Genomic DNA, 19,209 nt, shown 5'->3' on the forward strand with positions numbered 1-19,209 from the left:
ACTACAGTGATGACCCATTTACCTTCTTCATTTACAACTTGATGAAGTGGCTTCTTTCTCCCACTGTGGAGATGTCAGACCATTGTTGCATACAGCGTTGGTGTATGAAAGAAGCTCAGCAGTTTCAAAAGGTTTAAAAAAAGCACACCATTGAAATGTTTCATGCCTATCTGTCTAGACCTTTTTTTAACTGCGGTGCATCACTGGAAATGCTGAATGACTGCTTTGAAATCCCTTCTTTTCTTTACTTCAGAATAGTTTTCTCCAAAAGTAATACAAGGCTATGAAATTTGATAATGAATTTTGATAAAATGCAATTTAGAAGACTATCAGCCTGGGAATTGTCCACCTTATGCCTCACTTTGATATTTGTTTGGTAGGAGAGAATGTTAATACAGGTCTTCACGATGTGTTTGGCAGGTTATTATAGCTCTGAATGTGTGCTGCTCTGCCACTTTGAAATATGCTTTCTTTTAGGTATTAAATATTAACAAATATTTACAAGTACGTATGATTTTTATTTTTCATTTATACCAATTTTTATTTATTTTTCAGTTATTTTTTGAATTCTAATCCTAAAATCTTTCAAGGATTAGCCTTATTTTTTCTTGTTGCTTGCATGTGAATTTTTTTTCCTCATACATAACGACCTGAGAGAGAGCTGAGAGATACTACCTGAATGGTTAGCTGTAAGCGTTTACCATTTGACTCCAAGTTGCTTCACAAAGGGTATTCTTATTTTAATACTATTTTCCTTATTTTAAGGAAGATTTATTTTGTTCTTGGAGGATTTTCCCCAGACCCTTTGGTTTTAATCCTTCCCTTCAAACCAACTGCACAACCCCATACTTAGTTCCAGGCAGGATCACGGGCAGTGGTGGGTCTGATGGCTTCAAGACTGTTCCTGTGCCATCAGGAGAGGGTTATTCTGAAGGCACAGCCGTATGCCCCAGCACCCGCACAGCTCAGCCTCTGCGGCGCTTCCCAGCGTGCCAGCACGGAGTCTTGGCAACTCATAGGAAAAGTGCAGATTAACTTGTCATGCTGCTTACAGGATCGGTTGCAGGCCTGCAGATCCCTGCCTGGGTTTTTCATCCCTCACATGTTGTCGTGGCTACGCACAAAGGTCTGGAAATGTTAATGTGTTATTAAGAGGTTTTCTTAAGGAAAAAAGAAAAAAGAAAAAAAAAGGGGGGGGGGGGGGGGGGGTGTCCCTAAAACAATTAGTTATGATCCAGAAATCCTCCATCTGAGTATTCCTGGAATAAAAATTGATAATTTTGAGCAGATGTCACTCGCAGTGCATGGGAAATCTTACAAACACCAGCTCTGTGCTGGTCGGCCGTGCAGTGCAATAGCATCGCGTCTTGGGAGAAGTCCACGGCAACTCACTGCGCGAGGGTCGGGGCAGGCAGTGCGGGTTTCTGCTGGGGAGGTCTTTCCAATGCTCTCAGCTGCTCTTCTGTGCCCAAGGACAGGGGAACATGCAAGCAACTGGCTGCAACAGCAGGAACCTCCTACTAAGGACCACATTACCACACAGATGAAAAAGATGCCCAGATTTGCTGTGTAGCATGAAGCACCTCCTATTTTAGTTTTAGTGCTGCAGAGCACTCATAGCGATGACTTTGTACAACTTCAGCTTGATCCCGTGCCACCCTCCAGGTGAGAGGATATGCCTCACGGGCAGGGATGCATCCTGCAATCCTGAGCTGTCAGAATGAAGTGTGCAACCTCGAGCAGCCAGGGACTGCACTGAGGCTGCTCTGAAGTGTGCTGCACTCCACACCAGTCCCAGAAAATCAATGACCCTGGGCCCTAACCCTTCACCAGGACCATCGGGGTCACAGGTAATCTGCTCCCTGAAATTTCAGGGTTATTTGGACAGCAATAGCATCCAAGTGTTTATTCCTTTTAAGTTAATCAACATGTAAATGAACATAAAACCACTAATAAATACAAGGCAAATTATATTTTCCTAGCAAACTGAGCATGTTGTGTGTGTGTACTGAAGATTTAATAAGCATGATTAAGCGTAGACAACCGCTGAGTGGCGAAAAGTTAGTCCTCAGGCAGAGGAGGCTTCGCAGCCTCCCCTCCTTTCTCAAATCCCTAACACTTGCATGATTGAAAATAATTCAGAATAGGAGCTGCTGCAAAGCTCCCTTTTATTTTTACGTAGAGATACAACAGTGATCTTAAAGGACGTGTAGCATTTTCCTGAGAAACACAGTGATCTGAGTACAACTTTGCCTTCAGGTGTAGTCCCATAAACTGCTCGGGGCTGTGTGGTTGCTGAGACATCTCCCATAAACATCCCTGAAACATGTGCTGTCTTAAAGAATGGGGAAGGAAACCTGGTGGGGAAGGTAGGGGTCTTTTTTGGGTAGGGGCCGCTGAACCTGCTCAGGGCAAGCGTCTGCACTGGGCAGTTCTGGAACAAATTATTTTCTGTGTTTACTTCTCTGCCTTGATTATTGTATTTTGCCTCTTTAGTGAGATGGTAGAAGGATGCTGACATGACACCTGCTGTGATATATGCCTTCTAAACTTCCTTGTAAAATGGAAGTGCTTAAAAGTTTGCACATATATTTATCTTATACATATGTTCTGCAAACATACTGGCAAATATTTTGGCATTCAGATTATTGTGACTACACAGGTCATGACACCCCTGTCCTCAGTGCCCCAGCGAAACTGCCTGGAGCTGGCTGGGTGCAGGGAACGCTCTGGCCATCCTTGTGTTCAGGCACCAGAACGTGAAAACATTTCTGAAGTACACGTGAACTGAGAAACTGAAATTCCAACTACGTAGGTCGCCTGTGTGCATCAGGGTGGCAGCTTGTGCACTGCAGGGATGTTCCTTCCCCTGCTCTGGATGTGTCCTGCTGTACGGATGGGGGGACCCTGCCCCATCTCCCCACTTTTTCTTTTATTGTCCTGGTGTAAATCTAAATAACATTGCTGTGCAGGCAGCAGTCCTCCCTCTTCTCCCTGATAAACGTGGTTAGACACAGTCTCCTTCATCTAGAATCAGTTCTGATTATGTATCTACCACCTTCCCATCTTGTACAAACACCACCCCTTCCCATTCAAAACCATTTTTGCAAGGAACATGTTAAACCTACTTATTCCTGAGACTTAGCTGACTGCTAAGATCAGTAATTATTTTCCCGTATCCAGGGAAATGCTGATTGGAATTATCGTGGATAATTCATATTTGATCAGGAAAGAGTAATATAATTTTCGTCCTCCTAACACTTGGCGCAATTATTCACAGCCCTGCAAAACAGGTGGAAATTGAATCAGGCATGATCAGACCAACACTCGTCAGCTGAGGATTCAGCCCGTGGGGGGGGTGTGGGGTGTGTGTGGTGTGTATAATTGCCTGCACGAGCACATGGGGAAAATAGATCACTGTGTACCACAGAAATCATCACTGGCTCTTTATCTGAATAAAGGGCGCACACAGCTCCACGTGGCAATGACAAAAGTCATAGGCATTTTAAATAAATGAACTCTGCAATGAAGGTGGTTGCTATGGGTCCTACCCATCCTTCCTTTTTTGTAGGGCAGCTTCAGGAGCCAGTTCAACTCCAGATGTTATTAAATGCCTTTCCATTGACCTGTAGAGGTTTGGAACTGGCCTTAAGCCATCAAAAATTTAACCAGAAATAACATATCATGACTACATGAAACGTGACGTCTAAAATTTCAGTAAACACAGATTCCTCCAGTATTAACTTTATTTTCCCCCTGCTAGATAACCTCTTCAAACCAAAGGAAAGATTCATTCCAGAGAAGGAGATGCATATGCGATCTAAAAGGTACAAATCGCTTCGGTTTAAGAGTCCCACCTCACATGTCTAAGGCACTGTATTTCCATGTCATCTCCATGTGCCAGGGGACCGGTTGTCACTCTGCTTGCACGCTTTTATGCCATGCTCATGACTTACATCCACAGTATCAGGCTAATGGATTTGGGGCAGCCCTGCCCTATGAACACTCCTTTTCTAACCGTTTCAGACAGCGTGGGGTACTCCTCGCATGAAAACTAAGTCCCTGACAGGTGCCTCATATTGGACATTCAAAAATGTAAGCCGTACAGTCACTTTGGGTTGTTTGTTTGTTTGTTTGTTTGTTTGTTTCCACCCTGATTATGGCACATAGTATGGGAATTGCAGCAAACTATCAGGAACGTGGGGTGTGATCTTTAACTGCACTGCACTTCGTGCCATCACTTACAGCAAGGAAAGCTGCTGGCTACCATGCAGCATTCATCCCGTTTTCAAGAGTCCTCAAGATGTGTCCCATTTCTCTTCTCCAAAACACAACCCCCAGCCAAAACAGACTGCTTCAAGAACTCAGTATGGCAAAATATTGTGAGGAAAAATCAGAACCAAGCAGGCTTTGTATGCATGCAAAGAAAAGGACTTCTGCAAAGGAAGGTCCGACTTTCTTCTCACACTCCTGGGAATTTTATCACTAATTTCAATGGAAAAAGATCTGACCAGAAGTCACCTTTTTGAGGGCAACTTGTGTTATTTTTAAAATGGACAGATTATCTTCTCCTTGGTAAAAAGAGTTCCTAATGGCAGTGAGAAAGTGTTAAGAGTCTACAATCTTATAATGATGGTTTACTTACATTTTAGAAAAATACTTGAAAATAATTGCTTGGTATTAATTTTGTGACATAAATACATAAAAGTGTACGGGCCAGGTTCTGGTCTGAATTATGTTGCTATAAATTGAAACCAACTCCACTGAGCTCACTAGAAACTACTCCAGAATTACACTGCTGCTTTGAGATAACCTGATCCTATCTCTTTCCTTACTTTTTAGTCTAAAATTAGAAGTGGTTTTCAGCAAGTCAGATTTTATATAAAAATTATTGTTCATAATATATAATTCCCGTGCCATAAATCTAATTCAAGTGCTTAGAGATGCCCATTAGTGACAAGTATTGCACTGAAGGCAAACGTTTCCTATAGGAAAGGCAAATTATTTACGAGTCTCAGGGATGGCATGTGAGGTTAACTTTCTAAATTCATCCCAGGATTTACAACAATTTACCTGAAGTAAAAAAGAAACAAGAAGAAAAAGAGAAACGGATCATCATTCAGAGCAACAGGCTGCGTGTTGAGATCTTCAAGAAGGTAAGGATTTACTGTGAACGCCAAGGATAGTTCTGTATCCCCTTTTTTCAACCTGTGAAGGTGGTCTGTAGAGAGGGACCATCTGCCTGGGGAGCCTGGGCTAATCACGTGCAAACCCTGAGAGCAAAGGATGCTCTCTGAAATCTTGTTCTTGGGGTTAGACACTTTAAACTTGAATTAACAGCTGAACCTTGTGCTGGAACAGGCACTTTTGTTGTGTTTCTTTTTTTTTTTTTTTTTTTAAATGAGTAATTAGTTGTGATAGAAAGCTACATTAGCACAATTAACCCAGGTGGAGATCTGAGACATTGCTAGATAACCATGCTCTACAATTACCAGGTTTTCTTTAAGTGCTCTATTCCTCCATTTAATGACACCCTTCCTATCCAAGATGGAAAAGCTTTCGGCGGGTTTTTTTGATGTTTTTTTTTTTTTTGAGCAATGTAGCCAGTAGATTTGAAGTCTGAGAATGCTAATACCATCTCACCTACAGTATCACTGAAGATTTCTACAGTTATATCCACCTCATGTACTTTAATGGTATCTTAAGGCTGTTTTGTATTGTTTCTTCCCCAGCAATTACTGGACCAGCTCCTTCAAAGAAACACAGAGTGACAAAGGATTCTCTTGCCCATGATCCTAATTGGACCTTGAATGCCTTTGACTGCTAGATAAGCCATAAAATTTACTGTTATCTCAATTACCTGGAGGTAATTTTTCTTATCTTTGGTTCTTTATGGAAAGAAAGATCATTTATATTTCAATTGAAATTTCAAGGCAGCTTTCAAGTAATCAAAAACAGTCTAAATGGGAACACAGCTGTTTCAGAGCATCACCTTTTGGTCAGTGTACCCAGAGGAAATAATTTTAAGAATTTTTAATGCAAATACTGAATTACAGTGGTATTACTTATCTTAATCTTTTAAAAAGTATACATCTCTGTAGCACTAGAACTGGGTTTATAAGATCTGGAAAACTTATTTCTCTGAAGTGTTCTATTAATTGATTTCCTGTGAGTTAAATCCTTGAAGTAAAGAAAAATGAATATCATTATTTGTTATGTTTAGAAACTAGCTGAAATAGCATTACCACATAATCATAGCAGCAGCAGTTTCACATTAATACTTAACATACCAAAAGGGACCAATATTTTAGCTCTCTGAAGAGCTCTATTCCTGTTTATATAGTGAATCTACATAGCAAGCTTACCCTTTAAAAAGCAATATTTAAAAATTTGATTATAACACTATTTTTTTGTGTTTTTCATTGTAATATATATTTTACTCCACTTCTGTGAGCATTAAGTATTTATAGAAATGGCATATTAAGAAGTGGTGCCAAGAAGTATGTTTGCATCAAAACTGCAGAACTAAAACCATCTGTAACGTTTCCTCCAAAAATATTTAAATCTTTATTTGTACATTTTGGAAGTAAAAACAACCAGCTTACAAACCAATGGAGTTTATTTATGGAATAAAATATGAATATAATATTGATCCAACTGCTATGTTTTTATTTGGTGCTGTTAAATATAACACAATTATTGAAACTGCTTGAGAAGTCATGCCTTTGTATGCCACAAATCCTACGGTAAAAAATAATGCCCATAAAAATCATTGCAAGCGTTAACCTCTGTTGTACAAACACCCAGTTGAGTGTGTTTGAATGAGCCTGGAATTTGGCCTTTGATATCTATGCTTTATTTTTCTACTCCAGCCTGAGATGTAAGGTCAGGGGTTTTGGAAGAGAGATGTTTGTGAGCCGGGCTTTGGCCACTGAGATAGCCTCCAGCTGTGTGACCTGTGCTGGACACAAGGAACCTAGTTATATTTTGTGCTCGACTGTCTCTGTTAGATTGCTTTGCTTCTTTGTGTTTCAGCTTCCCAGTTTGTAAAGTAGGATTCATTATGTTAATCTTTGCCCACAGAGAAGGTATTTATTGCATGAATATATTGCATTCCAGATAGATATCTTTAAAAACTCATCAATTAGTTCAATACATTTCAAGAGGATATGTAAGGTGAGGTGGTGCTGACTGTGAGAACGAAACTGCCAAGGACCTTCCTCAAAAAAAGTCTTTTTAACCAAGCAAGGGATGCTGTGCTGGAAAGCGATGTCAGGGCTGGACCACAAATGGCTTCAAGTAGAACCTGTAGAAAGGACTGCGAGAAGGAACATCCTCCAAGCTTCTCAGCTCAGCTGCAAGGTAGATCTACTCTCCCGTGGGTTCATTGATCCTTCTTGCTGCTCTCCAGGAAAAACATGTGGCCTGCCTCAAACAGGAGGGCCTTTCTCTCTCTGGTGGACTTCTGGGTCTCCACCACAGAGTGATAAATTATAGCCGTAAACACACCCACACACATGGTCTCCTAGACTGAATCCAAAGGATTATCTTTCAAGCTTTCATCCAGTTACAGCTCGCTGCAGCTAGAGACATTTCCTATAAAAGTCAGTGCCAAAATCCCCTTTGATTTCCGTAGGAAACTAGCATTTCTCCCCCTTGGCTCCTTGGTCTCTAGTTTCTTGACTTCAGAGAAACGCAGCTTTGGTTCATCAAGTTCGTACCCTTCAGGAGGATTATTTCCTGCACATATCTGTAGAGGAATACTATATACATTTAAGTCTGCTTTACTGTATGCATTTTAGGCCTCTTGTAGTCTCCCCCCGGAGCCACAGCAAGAGATTCTGGTATGGAAACAAGACATTTGGTATTTGGTATCCATGGGGCACACAGCAAGATACACACTGCCTGGGGCAGGGATGTCCCCTGCTGCGGGACTGGCATCTAGTTCCACCAGGAGAAAAGAGCCCCCAGGCTTTTCCCACTTCTTCTCTGGCAGAGTGGAAGAGCCAGAGTCTTCCTTGCTGGGAGTGAAAGAGTGTTTTACATGCAACTCAGACATTTCTCCTGCAGTATGCCCGGGCACTGAAAGGAGATGACTTAATCTAACTGCTCTTCATTTCATCTCTACAATCCAGCCATTGTAATAGAAAATAGACTGTACAGGAAAATGTTACTTCAGAAAAACATGAGCGTCACAGGCTTAGCCCTCTATACAAGCAGGCATCAACTTAATAAAGTTTAGAGTTAGGAAAAAATTCAGCATAATTTCACTTTGGCCTTGCAGGCGTTTCAAAGTCAAGAGTACATTTGCCATTGGATAATACCCGACACAGAAAACTCTGCAGTCTAAATCACCCCCACTTGTCAAATACGGGAATTTTCCTTCTTGCTGGATGTTGTTTGTGTTCGGGTTTTCCGGCTGTCAGCCCATGCCCTGTGTCTTCAGGAGGGACACGTATTCCTGCTGGTACGGCTCTATAAGGATGTATATAAGGATGTATATAAGGATGATATTCCCTGGTAATAGGCATTGTGATTTGTTCCCCACCTCCCCTGTTGGGTCACCCCTTCCCAGGCTGCTGATTCATATGTGGCTGCAGAATGGTGTTTACCAGCAGAAGTTGGTGGGGATGAGGTGTCGAGGGTTTGGGGGTGTTCAGGCACAGAGCTGGCGTAGGCTTGCCAACACGTTGCCTTGGCGTTCTCCTTTCGAAACAGAACACCTCTCAGCAGGGTCAACATTTTGCATTATTCAAAATGGAGCCCACATGGGGAATGCACAGTGGTTTAGGTGTGCAAGACATGGTGTTTGTTTGCTTGCTGGCATCATTAATTTTTATCTGACAGAAATACCTCACTAAGGATTGAAAGTCATTGCAACGTAAAGCACTGAGGGTTACAGTATTCTGGGGATTTATTTTAAACCCAAATATTTTCCTGTGTATGTGTATGCAAGCCATTAGTTACTTCTTCGAGTTTACTCAGCTGGTCAGATAGATGAGGAGACTGTCTGGGTAAGACTTTTTAGGAGTTTTGTTGTTGAGAATTTGGGATTGGTCACGTTACTGTAATGTTTTCTGTGAGAGAGCTGATTTACAAGGAAAACAACACAGAAAAGCAGGGATAAAGCTTCTGGCAGCTCTCTCCAGAGGAAACCATTCCCTGATACAGCCATCGCAGAAAGAGCACCATGGCTAAAAATACCCCCGCTGGCCTCATCTGTAGAGATGTTTGTCCCTTTGACTTCAGGGACAAAAATGCCTGTGTGCTTTGATGGTGGGTAATTATCTTTCCAGGAGCATTGACTGGCCACTTGTTCACTGACGGAGTAGATCAGTACACGGGGTTGTCCCACAGGGTCGTATTTCATCAAGCACTATGACTTAAGCCTGTGTAGTTTATTACTCAGTGTGCTTCTCGCTGAGCTGGGTTATGGCTGGCTGGATGCCTGTGAGATGCCCTCACTGTGCTCCCCTGCTGTCGCAGACACAGGTCAGCACCAGGCAAGGGGGGCTGAGAAGTCCCAGCCCCAGCTGAGACCATTCCCAGCCCGCAGAGTTCCCACTAAAAGGTGATTAGAAAGCAGTGGCACAAACTGAACTGCAGGGACACCTGAGCGTAAAAGGGAATAGGATAAAAAAAGATACTGAAAAGCTTTCAAATATAGTGCAGGTAGAGAAGGTCAATATATGTATGAAAATATTTATGAAGCTCTGATTAAAATATGCATCTACTGAGATCACAGTCACAAAAATCCTTGCCTGAAATTCTCATTCAGTGCGAGGAGCCTGTGTTGCTGGTTGAGTGGTGCTACTCTGCCTGTTGGCAATGACCTACTGGTGTGTTGGGCTCTGGAAGAGAAACTGGTCTCCCAGCTGGACTACCTGGAGGTGTTTGGGGAGGTTATTATTTTCTCTTGTAATTTCTGTTTAGCTATGACAAGACTCTTGCAAGAAGCACGTCATGTGAAAACACTTTTCTATGTTGAAAATATAAAGCTTCCTCTTTTTTAAGTCAGGCATCTTACTTTTCCCAGTTCCCCTTGGCTCCGTACCAAAGCTGTAGGAGGCAGAATTACTTAATATCCATTTTACATGACCCACAAAATAAGATAATGAGGTGTATCATCTCCCTACCAGCTGCAGAAGTGATTAAAAAAAAAGACAACCACAACCTGCATGAATGTGCTCGTGGTACACACAATTATATAAAATAGGAAATACAAAAAGTGTAATGAACTGCTTAAGGTTCATGTTGCATAGATAGGAATATGTAGAAGAGCCACTAATTGCATAATTTTTTTTAATTGGTCACAGTGATGTATTTTTAGACTTCATGTTTTAAATACCGTTATCTTCTACAGCATCTTACAACAACTAGAATATAGTTAGTATATACTTACAGAAAGATCCTTATGCAAAGATTTATTACATGTAGGCTACTCGCTGGTTCTAGAGTTACTGCAGGTCTGCAACTGGCTTGAGAAATTGCCAGCAGAAAATTAAAAAGACTCATCTGAAACCATTTTAGCTTCATCTTCTCGCTCAGGCCACCTCTTAATACACTGTCTAATATGCTCTTGCACCTGTGCTTGAAGAATGGGTAAACTTCCATTTTTATTTTGTGTTTCTGTGCTTTTTTAGAACTTTTTGTTCCTTAAAATAAGTGAACGTTTTATATTCTTGTAGAGGACTGAAGCTGGGCTAATTAGCATTGACAATATACAGCTGTGGGGTGGCTGCAGGGGCGGTGGGGTGGCTGATGTAGATGAGGTGCCGGTGTGGCTGGTTAAGTTCAGTGGTTGGGAGCCAGTGAAGGGGGAGCAGCCGAGGGAGAAGCAAGAGAAGAGAGAACACGCGCCCTGGATGAGGTGAGACAAGGAGAAGGCAGCAGAGGGGGGCTGTATGAAGAGTGTGGTGGTATGAGATGGTAAAAGACCTTGTTGCAGCTGGCTGTTGGAGAGTGCTACAACATATCCCCTTCTAGAGTGGTGAGGGGAGATTTAACAAAGATGGTGACCAAGGGGTGGTCATGGGGGTGGTGTCCAGTGTGAACTAATATTCTGATTACTTGATGATGGCGTCTGAAGGAAAGGTCCCTCAGCAATCGTTGTAATGAATTGTAATATGTAACCATGGCCAGGGAGTTAAAAAAATTAAATAGTTGGGGCAGACATCTGGTTTTGTAACTGGGTTGTCCTCTGAAATTGTGTCACTGCAAAAGGAGGCAGGGAAATAGGTTGGAGACAGGCATGTGCCATGATTTGATGGAGAAATGATGGGATCCCCATGGATAGATATGGGGCTGGACTTGTGGTGCCGCTGCCCGAGGGCTGCCCGGGCAGGGCTGCCGGATGCGTTGCCCTCCGTGACGGTAATGCAGTGTATTGGATTAATCCCCCGCCGACAGCGGTGTGGTCTTGCATGGCAGTGGTGTCAAGGAGAGGGAATTACTGGTGTATTCCGGGCTGCCGTTTTATAGAGAAATAAACAAGTGCTCCAATATCGTACTCGCATTAGTTCTTTGTCACTAATGTTGCTATGATGAACACCAGAGGAATTAGTAATGAATACCCACTCACCGCAAATGTTGCCAAATACACGGTTAACTTGTAATGCTACGGAGAGCACATATATAATTTTTGTGTTTGGTATTATGTAAAAATATAACTTTGAGGGCTCCTTGGTCTAAATTTAATTATGTAATGGCATAAGTTAAACTGCATGAAAGATGTATAATTATGGGCTGACTGTTCTATCTAATACTATTAGCTGATGTTACAAACCCAACATTTTACTTCTATTTGTTTTGGTTTCGAGAGGTTTTATTTACTGTGTTTGTGACCCAAAGCAAATGAAAGTTTTGCAACAGAATCTAAGAATCAGAAAATGCCTATAATGAAAGAAGCTCTGTTTCACTTTTCCTTTCATAAATAATATGAGGTTAAGACCTAATTGATTTCATTCTCCCATGATGTATACCATAGTGACTTTTAATGATTTCTCTCAAATTTCCCATTAGGAATACTTATTTTTCTTTAAAAACACACAAAAATGTGCTGTCCTCCTAATTTACTGTCCCAGAGTTTATGATGATGGATGTTGCATTGTTTTGTGGTTTGCAGAGGGCTAGACAGGAATATTAAAAATATATGACTTCATAATTTTTAGTCTGGGTTGAATACTGTCCTCTTGTGAGACATGTAAAAAATGTGGGTTTTTTTCTTTCTTTTGTTTTCAGGGAGACAGTGAAACTTGTAACAACACATCAAAGTGCTTGTTCTCAATGTCTGTTCTGAAGTAAAAAAAAAATATATTTAATGGGTCATTTGTTGTAGTTAGAGGACTTTTAGCTCAGGACACCTTCCTGCCATGATCTCAGAAATGTCTGACATAAGGATCATGCTGGAGAACCATCACTTCTCAGAATAAGTGTCAAAATTAGTAGCAAAGTTTAAAATGACGTTTCTTCCACCGTGGAGAAATAAAGATCTGTTCAGGTGGTCTGAAAAATAAAATGCTATTCAGGTCCTCGGAGGGAAGAACATAAGCCCAAGTTACTCTGGTTTGGATGTTTTCAGGATTTTTTTTCTGTAGCAGGCTGCTGGGCAGAGAAATCTCCATGCTTCTGCCTACGTGGCAGAATTTCCTTCCCACTACAGTAAATCGGGGTTGATCAATGGTAGAGTGCCAAATGGGAAGATAGTGCAAGACTTTTTTTTTTTTTTTTCTTTATTTTGTGGAATATTAATTCCTGTCTGGTAGCATTAACAAGCTGGTGTGCCACGGGGTCCTCGCTGCCCACTGCAAGGGAGAGCAGGGGTCATCAGTTACTGCAGCAGGTTTGAGAAAAAAAATGGCAGCAACCAGAACGAAAAGTGGAAGTTTAAGGCTGTGCAGACGTTCTGAAGAAGATTCTTTGTTTGCTTGTTTATTTATTTATAAGTATTTGGTTGCGTGTTACCGAAACGGAAGAAAGTTTAGCTAGCATGGGTTTTTCTCCTCTTCCTGGAGGAAGGCTGGAAGAGGAAAATGTCAACAGCTAATTGAGCGTGGGGTGAGGCCGGGAGCAGAGCCCTACATCCCTGGGATGTCACAGCTGTTGGGTTAGGGTTCTGGGGGCTGTGGGGGATGCCCACCAGCAGGGAGGGTACCCCAAAGCAGGGAGGGTGCCCCAGGGGAGGCTCAGCGGTGGGGTGCGGGCATGGGAGGCTCAGCTCCTGGTGGGGGCTGCACTCACGGGGAGCGCTGCGCTTGCACAAGCGAGCGTTTATGCTACAGGAAAAGAATGTAACTAGGGACTGTGTGAGGTTTGCATTTTTGTGTTTTAACCGCCGAAGAATTTAGGGGGTTGCAGTTGTTGTTGTCAAGGTCCTGTATCCTTGGAGCGGTGGGTTTCTTTGTTTGCTCTTGCTTGAGCTCCTCTTGGCTTCTTCACCCTTGGCCCTGTTACAGCAGCCTGCAACAGTCTCTGTGTAGTTTCCCTATAAAGAGCTATATGGAGCTTAATCAGCATTCAAGCAGAGCTTACTCCCCTGCTTTGTTAGAGGAAAGGAGCTGTTTTCCAAATCAATGTTGCAGTGGAGGGGTGGGATGAACTGGGCAGAGCAGGCAGGGGCGAGGAATGTGATGAGCGTGTACCACCCACCATCAGCCCTGCTATCCTTCTTCCAGGTAGAAAGGATGCTAGCAAGCGGCGTTTGCCAAACACGGCTTAACAGAAGGGGCTTGCTCCCTCAGGTTATGTTTTATCCCTGAGACAGACTACAAGTACTGAGTTTCAGTTGTTAAATGTATAAATAATTTCAGGATGGCGTGTCAATTTTACTTCTATTTTAATATAATGTTGTAACGTTCTACCATTCAAACGAGGTAGGGGTTGATTTGGTTTCTTTTATATATAAAAAAGTTATCTAGAAACATCTCAGTTTTGGGGTTTGGTGGTCCCTGATAAAATTAATTCAGTATTACAACATCCTGTTGATCGGCTGTAGTGTTTCAAGGTTCTCTACGAGTACATGGGACCATGTTTCTTCAAATAGCTCACAGGTAGGTCTCAGAAAGTCTCTGCTCGACAAAACCCCAACTTTATAAGCATGTCCCTTGCATGTGTGCAACAAGGGAGAGCCTGACTAAATTCTTGGACCCCAAAGTCGGGAGAAGCTTATTCCTGTAAAAACTGAGCTCTGCTGAAGCTCATGGGGCACCTGGTGGGCACCAGGAGCCCATCGACCTGGACTAACAGGCAGACCTGGTGGCTGGCGGGGGGGGGAGGCTGCAGCGTGGGGCTGGCTGGTTTGCCTCTGCTCGCTCCCGCTGCCCTGGCAAACCCAAAGCTGTGGGGCAGAAATGTCAGATGAATTCAACGTTACGGAGCCTTTAGGATGGGAAGAGAAAAAGGTCGTAACCCAAGTAGGGAGCTGCAAGGGGAGTGGAGGGGAAGGGGGGAATGTATGTGTTGATAACAGCAAGGTAAGGTTGCTGGCCTTGCATTGCGTTTCATCAGCTCAATGGCTTGGTTCAGACTCACTGTGAGGCTCGGGTCAGCACGCCAGCGAGGCGAGGTGTGCTGGTGTGCACACTCACTAAAGATACGGAGGACGGAAACTTACCCTCGTAGACTAGGAAATGTATAGTATGCAACTTCTCTCGAGTGTGTGCAGTAAACAATATTTACAGCCAGTATTTTATTTCAGTGTGCAGACCTGATGGATGCTATTCATGGGAGCATGAGATTTGATGCCTGAATGTGGTGACAGAGGTCTATAGCGAAGCTCTGGCTAAAGGTCATGCTGTATTATGCTATATCTATGCCTGTTAATTATAGAGGACTGTAACCTGCCACTGCAGTCACAATTCAGCTGGATCTTGATTTTGCAGAGTTAATGAAGTGAGGGAGGACTGGAGACACAAAGTCTCAGCAGCTGGCAAGGGGACACACAGATTTCAAAGGGAAAAGCTTTTTTTGTTTTGTTTTGTTTACTCTAAGAAGCAAAAACTTCAGCCTGGAGGCCCCAAAACTGTAGATCCCTGTAGCTAAGCCCAGACAAGTCTTCATGCATTTTGGCACATATGGGAATAAAAGGACTTGGGTTTTTGGATAATACTCAATGCTGTGATTATACAGAGAGGTTTCCTGCATATCCAAAGGGAGATCAGGCAGATCTGGGAAGATGTGCTACAGGGATGCTTTTTCCCCACCCGAACCTCTTATCTTGAAATTGTTCAGCTAGCTGAGGTGGTTTACCCTCCCTTCATTTAACTCTGGTTGTAATGCAGGAATGCAATTCCCACTTCACTAGAGAAAGATAGCAGACATAGCTTTCCTTTTCCATTTTTTTTTTTCTTTTTCTTATACCCCATACCCTACAGCATACCATAATCCATATCACAAGTGCCATATAGTTTGTCACGGTGCCCTCCATCTAATGTCACAAAAGCACACAACATCATAGCCTGGAGATTTTAAACTTAATATATGTTCATTCCACTCCCCACCCCGCATTGTCTCTGTCAGTCACTAATTCCTTCTCAAAACTCTTTCTTCTTTAACCAAGGGGAAACTAAAGGAAGTTGATGTTTCCCCGAGTGCACGCTCCTTCTTTCTGCTGCCTGTACTAACCCATATGTTATGCTTGTTTCCAGGTAAGTTATTCCACACTGGTCTCTTCCGTATTGCTCTCTTCTGAGCTGACCTTTTCAGTGCCATGTGAACTAAAGCTCCTGCATGAATTAGTAATTTGATAACCAGAGTCCAAGCCAACTGCCTGTATTGTCATACAGTCAAATATTAACTGTTAAAAATGAGTGCTCTTTACATCAAATTATTTTCACGTGTAAATGCAAACTGATAGTTAAGCTACTTCAGCTTGACCTATTAAACTGACATAGTGACGCAAGTCAGAGGCGAGTATGGTAGCTGGAGAGAAAAGGACAGAGTAGCTGTAGCCCTGCTTCGTGAATGCCAAGAGGCAGCCGTTAATGCAGGATGCATTCCTGAAAGCATTACCAATTCTCACAGTATCCAGCTGAAAGAGGCGGCTTAAATGTTTCCAAACCACTTCAAGGGGCAGTGGGGGCACTGCAGTTGAAAGACATGCCTGAAGAGGGGCCCTGATAGGATCTCAGAGATCCTTGTCGCTTCATTCCTTGGTCTTTCCTTTAGCCGCAGGTGACCCAGAGCTGCAGGGTGAGATCTTTCATCCACACATCCTCAAGTGCAGAGATGCTGAAGCCATGAGATCTGTGCTCTGCAGCTGGTGGCTAGGGGCTGGCCTGCTTCTCCTGCAGAGCAGGGGCTGAGGCTTAAAACCGAGCGCAAACCGAGCAAGCTGCCAGCATATGCCACCCTCTGTCCACAGCAACCAGAACAGAGAAGGAAGAACAATGTGTAAGGCTTCCCTTTCCCAAGGAGATAAAGAGCAAACAGACTACTTAGCTATTCACATGCTGTTGCTATTGCAGGATAGCCCTGAACTTGCACGGAGCGGAGGGTAAGCTTTGGAAAGAAAAACTAGTCGTGGCTAAAGTAAAGAAAAAAACTAAACACCTAAAGGAAGGAAGATAAGGAGAACAAAAATGGACGGGGGGGGGGGGGGAGAAACAAAAACAACAACAAAAAAAAACACCCATAGAAAAGCAGTAGGAAAAGATACAAAGGTAAAGAAAACCTCAGCAGCAGTGAGACACCTCCACACAACACCCCCCCTCCCATTCCTCTTCCGCTGACAGTGCTAAAGAACAAAGCTGGGAAGGATGGATGGAGAGCCATCGCCCGCGGGAATAACCTGGAGAATCGGGACTGGCCCCCTTTGAAGCAGCCACACAACCTGGATGCAATTTTCATTTCCTGCAGGGAAACTCAGCCTTGTTCTTCTGAAGTGGATATACCGAGCCTCGTAAAACTAATTGTGGGAGGTGGTTTGACATGAGAAATTAAAAGTCAGGGTTTGGCCTCTCTTATGCGCGTAGGAATGAAGCAGGGACACTTCAGATTAACTTCCCTTTTCCTGGAGGGTTTTGGGTTTTGGTTCGGTTTTGGTTTTCCCAAAAGATTTTTGAAACTGCTGTGGAATTTTACTGTTGTTCTCCAGAGCCAGAGGTAACTAATTCAGTAGCATTCCTACGTGGATGTCATTCATAAAATACTTGGGGATCTTTGGTGATAAACTATTAATTGATAAACTTTAGGCCCATATAATTAGTGTGGTGAAATGCAAGTGTTCCTTTCTGGTTAAGTTTTGGGGGAGGAGGAGGAACTCTGATAATATCTAGTTCATTCATGCTGGTGAATGGACCGAGATATAATTGGCTCCACGTTCTCTGTTAGCAAATATTGTTACTCAAAATAAAAGTACTACCATTTAAGTGAAAAGCCATGTGGGATTACCAAAACTCTATTTAGAAGTCTTTAAGTCCCTTTGACATATTTTTTTTAATGGTGAAAATACCTTCCAAGAATAAAGATGTCTACATGGCTTTCATGGTGGCCTTCCACAAATGAGTCTTCTGTTTTAATTTTAACATTTTTAATCAACATGCTGTGTGGCGCATGTATATCCTTGATAAGCTAGTTCATTTGTTTATATTTTTAAGGGACGAAGTGTTGCCGACTATAGCTGTTAAAATGTGACTGATCATGGGTGAGTCGGGAAAATTTAGCATTTGGGTATCTAAAGCTACGTGTAGGATAATCCCCAACTGCTCGCAAGGGTAGAGGTTTCCTGGGAAGGTGCATGATGGAAAAAATGTGTGCTGCTGAGGTGAGACTGGAGAGGTAAATGTAGATGGAGTTCAAAATTCGGAGCAAGTGGAGGTGAGTCCATGGGTCTAGTTTTGTGTGGAGGTGTAAGGGGAGAAAATGTACTTTTTATCTGTGAAGAAAAGCAGCCGATCAGAAGCCTTCCTGCATATGCTTCCCAGTCCCAGCTCTTTTTCAGGTTTATTTGTGATAAGATGACCTGACATTACCACTGGTATCCCAGAGATATGACGGTCCCCCAGGGTGGTTCAGGGATGCTCTTAACCACGCAAAGCAGGCATGGTGCAGGGCATGGTGCAGGGCTCCAGCTTGGCACGCACAGGGTCTTGTACCCATTGAGTTTCTGCTGGGTCATTTCTCCTGCAAGATGGGGAAAGGCGTAGGCCAGATCACCACAAACACTTACCAGACTCTGCTCCAGAGAAGACCCGCATTCATGGTCTCAAAATCAATTTTTTAAGTGGGATTGCACGGCTGTTGGGCATGCTGGTGTACAGGCATGTCAGACCAGTTTTGGCAACAGTTCCCTGCCCAAGGAACACGGGGCCAGTCTGCAGAGTTAAACAGTGATACCGGAATGGTGGGATTTGGGAAGAATCTTAGTAAATTAAAAATAAAACTGCACAATAAAAGTCTGTAAGGGTTTACAGGATCAGGTTCTTTCTACAGCATTCTGTGCAACATGTGGGCATTATATGCATTTTGGTGGTACGTTAAGGAATAGATAATCTGTATTTGGTTATTCTCCCAGACAGTCAGTAATAATAATTTGAATGAGGAAGATTTTAAAAAATGCATCTGGCAACTCTGTGGGTGTGTTGTTTTGGTTTGGGTATTTTTTTTTCTTACTTTATATTGTGGGTTTTTTAAAATAAGAAAGTCGGAGGCACCAGAAACAACTCTGAAATAATTATGAAACTAATAAATAATCCCTGTGCTCTAACGTACGCAGATGACTTTCCAGAGGAAGCAGCCAGGGCTGCGTGTGCAGCAGAAATGGGGAAAACTCGGCAGCCGGGGGGGCCGAGCCGCTGCGGGGCCGGGGGGACCCCAGAGCCCCCCGGGAGCCGGCTGGTGCCTGCGCGGCGGCGGGCAGTAGGACCCCGCGGAGGGGCGCCCGCGGAGCTCATTTGTTCCGTGGTGAGGAGCGCGGGGAGCGCAAGCCAGCTCGGACGGGCTGCTCGTTCATTGCAACGGTCAACAGAATTCTGCTTGCCAAAAAAAAAAAAAAAAAATCCCAACCGAAAAAAAAAACCAAAACACCAACCCACAACAAAAAAAAAAAAAAAACAAAGGAGAAAAAAAAAAAAACAAAACCAAAACCAAAAAAACAACAGACCCAAACCAAAGTAACCCAACCCAAACCTCTTTAAAAAGAAAGAAAAAGGAAAAAAAACCGACCAAAACCAAAACAACTCTTCCCACCCCCCACCCCCCCAGAAAGCAGAG

At 43.0% G+C, this 19,209-nt stretch overlaps 1 protein-coding gene across 2 annotated transcripts in view; it reads left to right on the forward strand.

The window, feature by feature from the left end:
- LOC308069958 ((E2-independent) E3 ubiquitin-conjugating enzyme FATS) overlaps window positions 1–19,182 on the forward strand; it is a 90,633-nt gene extending 71,451 nt beyond the window's left edge. For both annotated transcript variants that reach the window (XM_080403130.1, XM_080403129.1), the window contains 3 exons: window positions 3,764–3,827; window positions 5,057–5,156; window positions 5,733–19,182. In XM_080403130.1, the coding sequence (XP_080259256.1) occupies window positions 3,764–3,827; window positions 5,057–5,156; window positions 5,733–5,771 (203 nt within the window). In that variant the 3' untranslated portion in view covers window positions 5,772–19,182. The remainder of the gene's footprint in view (window positions 1–3,763; window positions 3,828–5,056; window positions 5,157–5,732) is intronic.
- Window positions 19,183–19,209: the final 27 nt, after the last annotated feature.

This window comes from Falco punctatus (assembly GCF_963210335.1).
Source record: "Falco punctatus genome assembly, chromosome: 9".
Lineage (NCBI taxonomy): Eukaryota > Metazoa > Chordata > Aves > Falconiformes > Falconidae > Falco > Falco punctatus.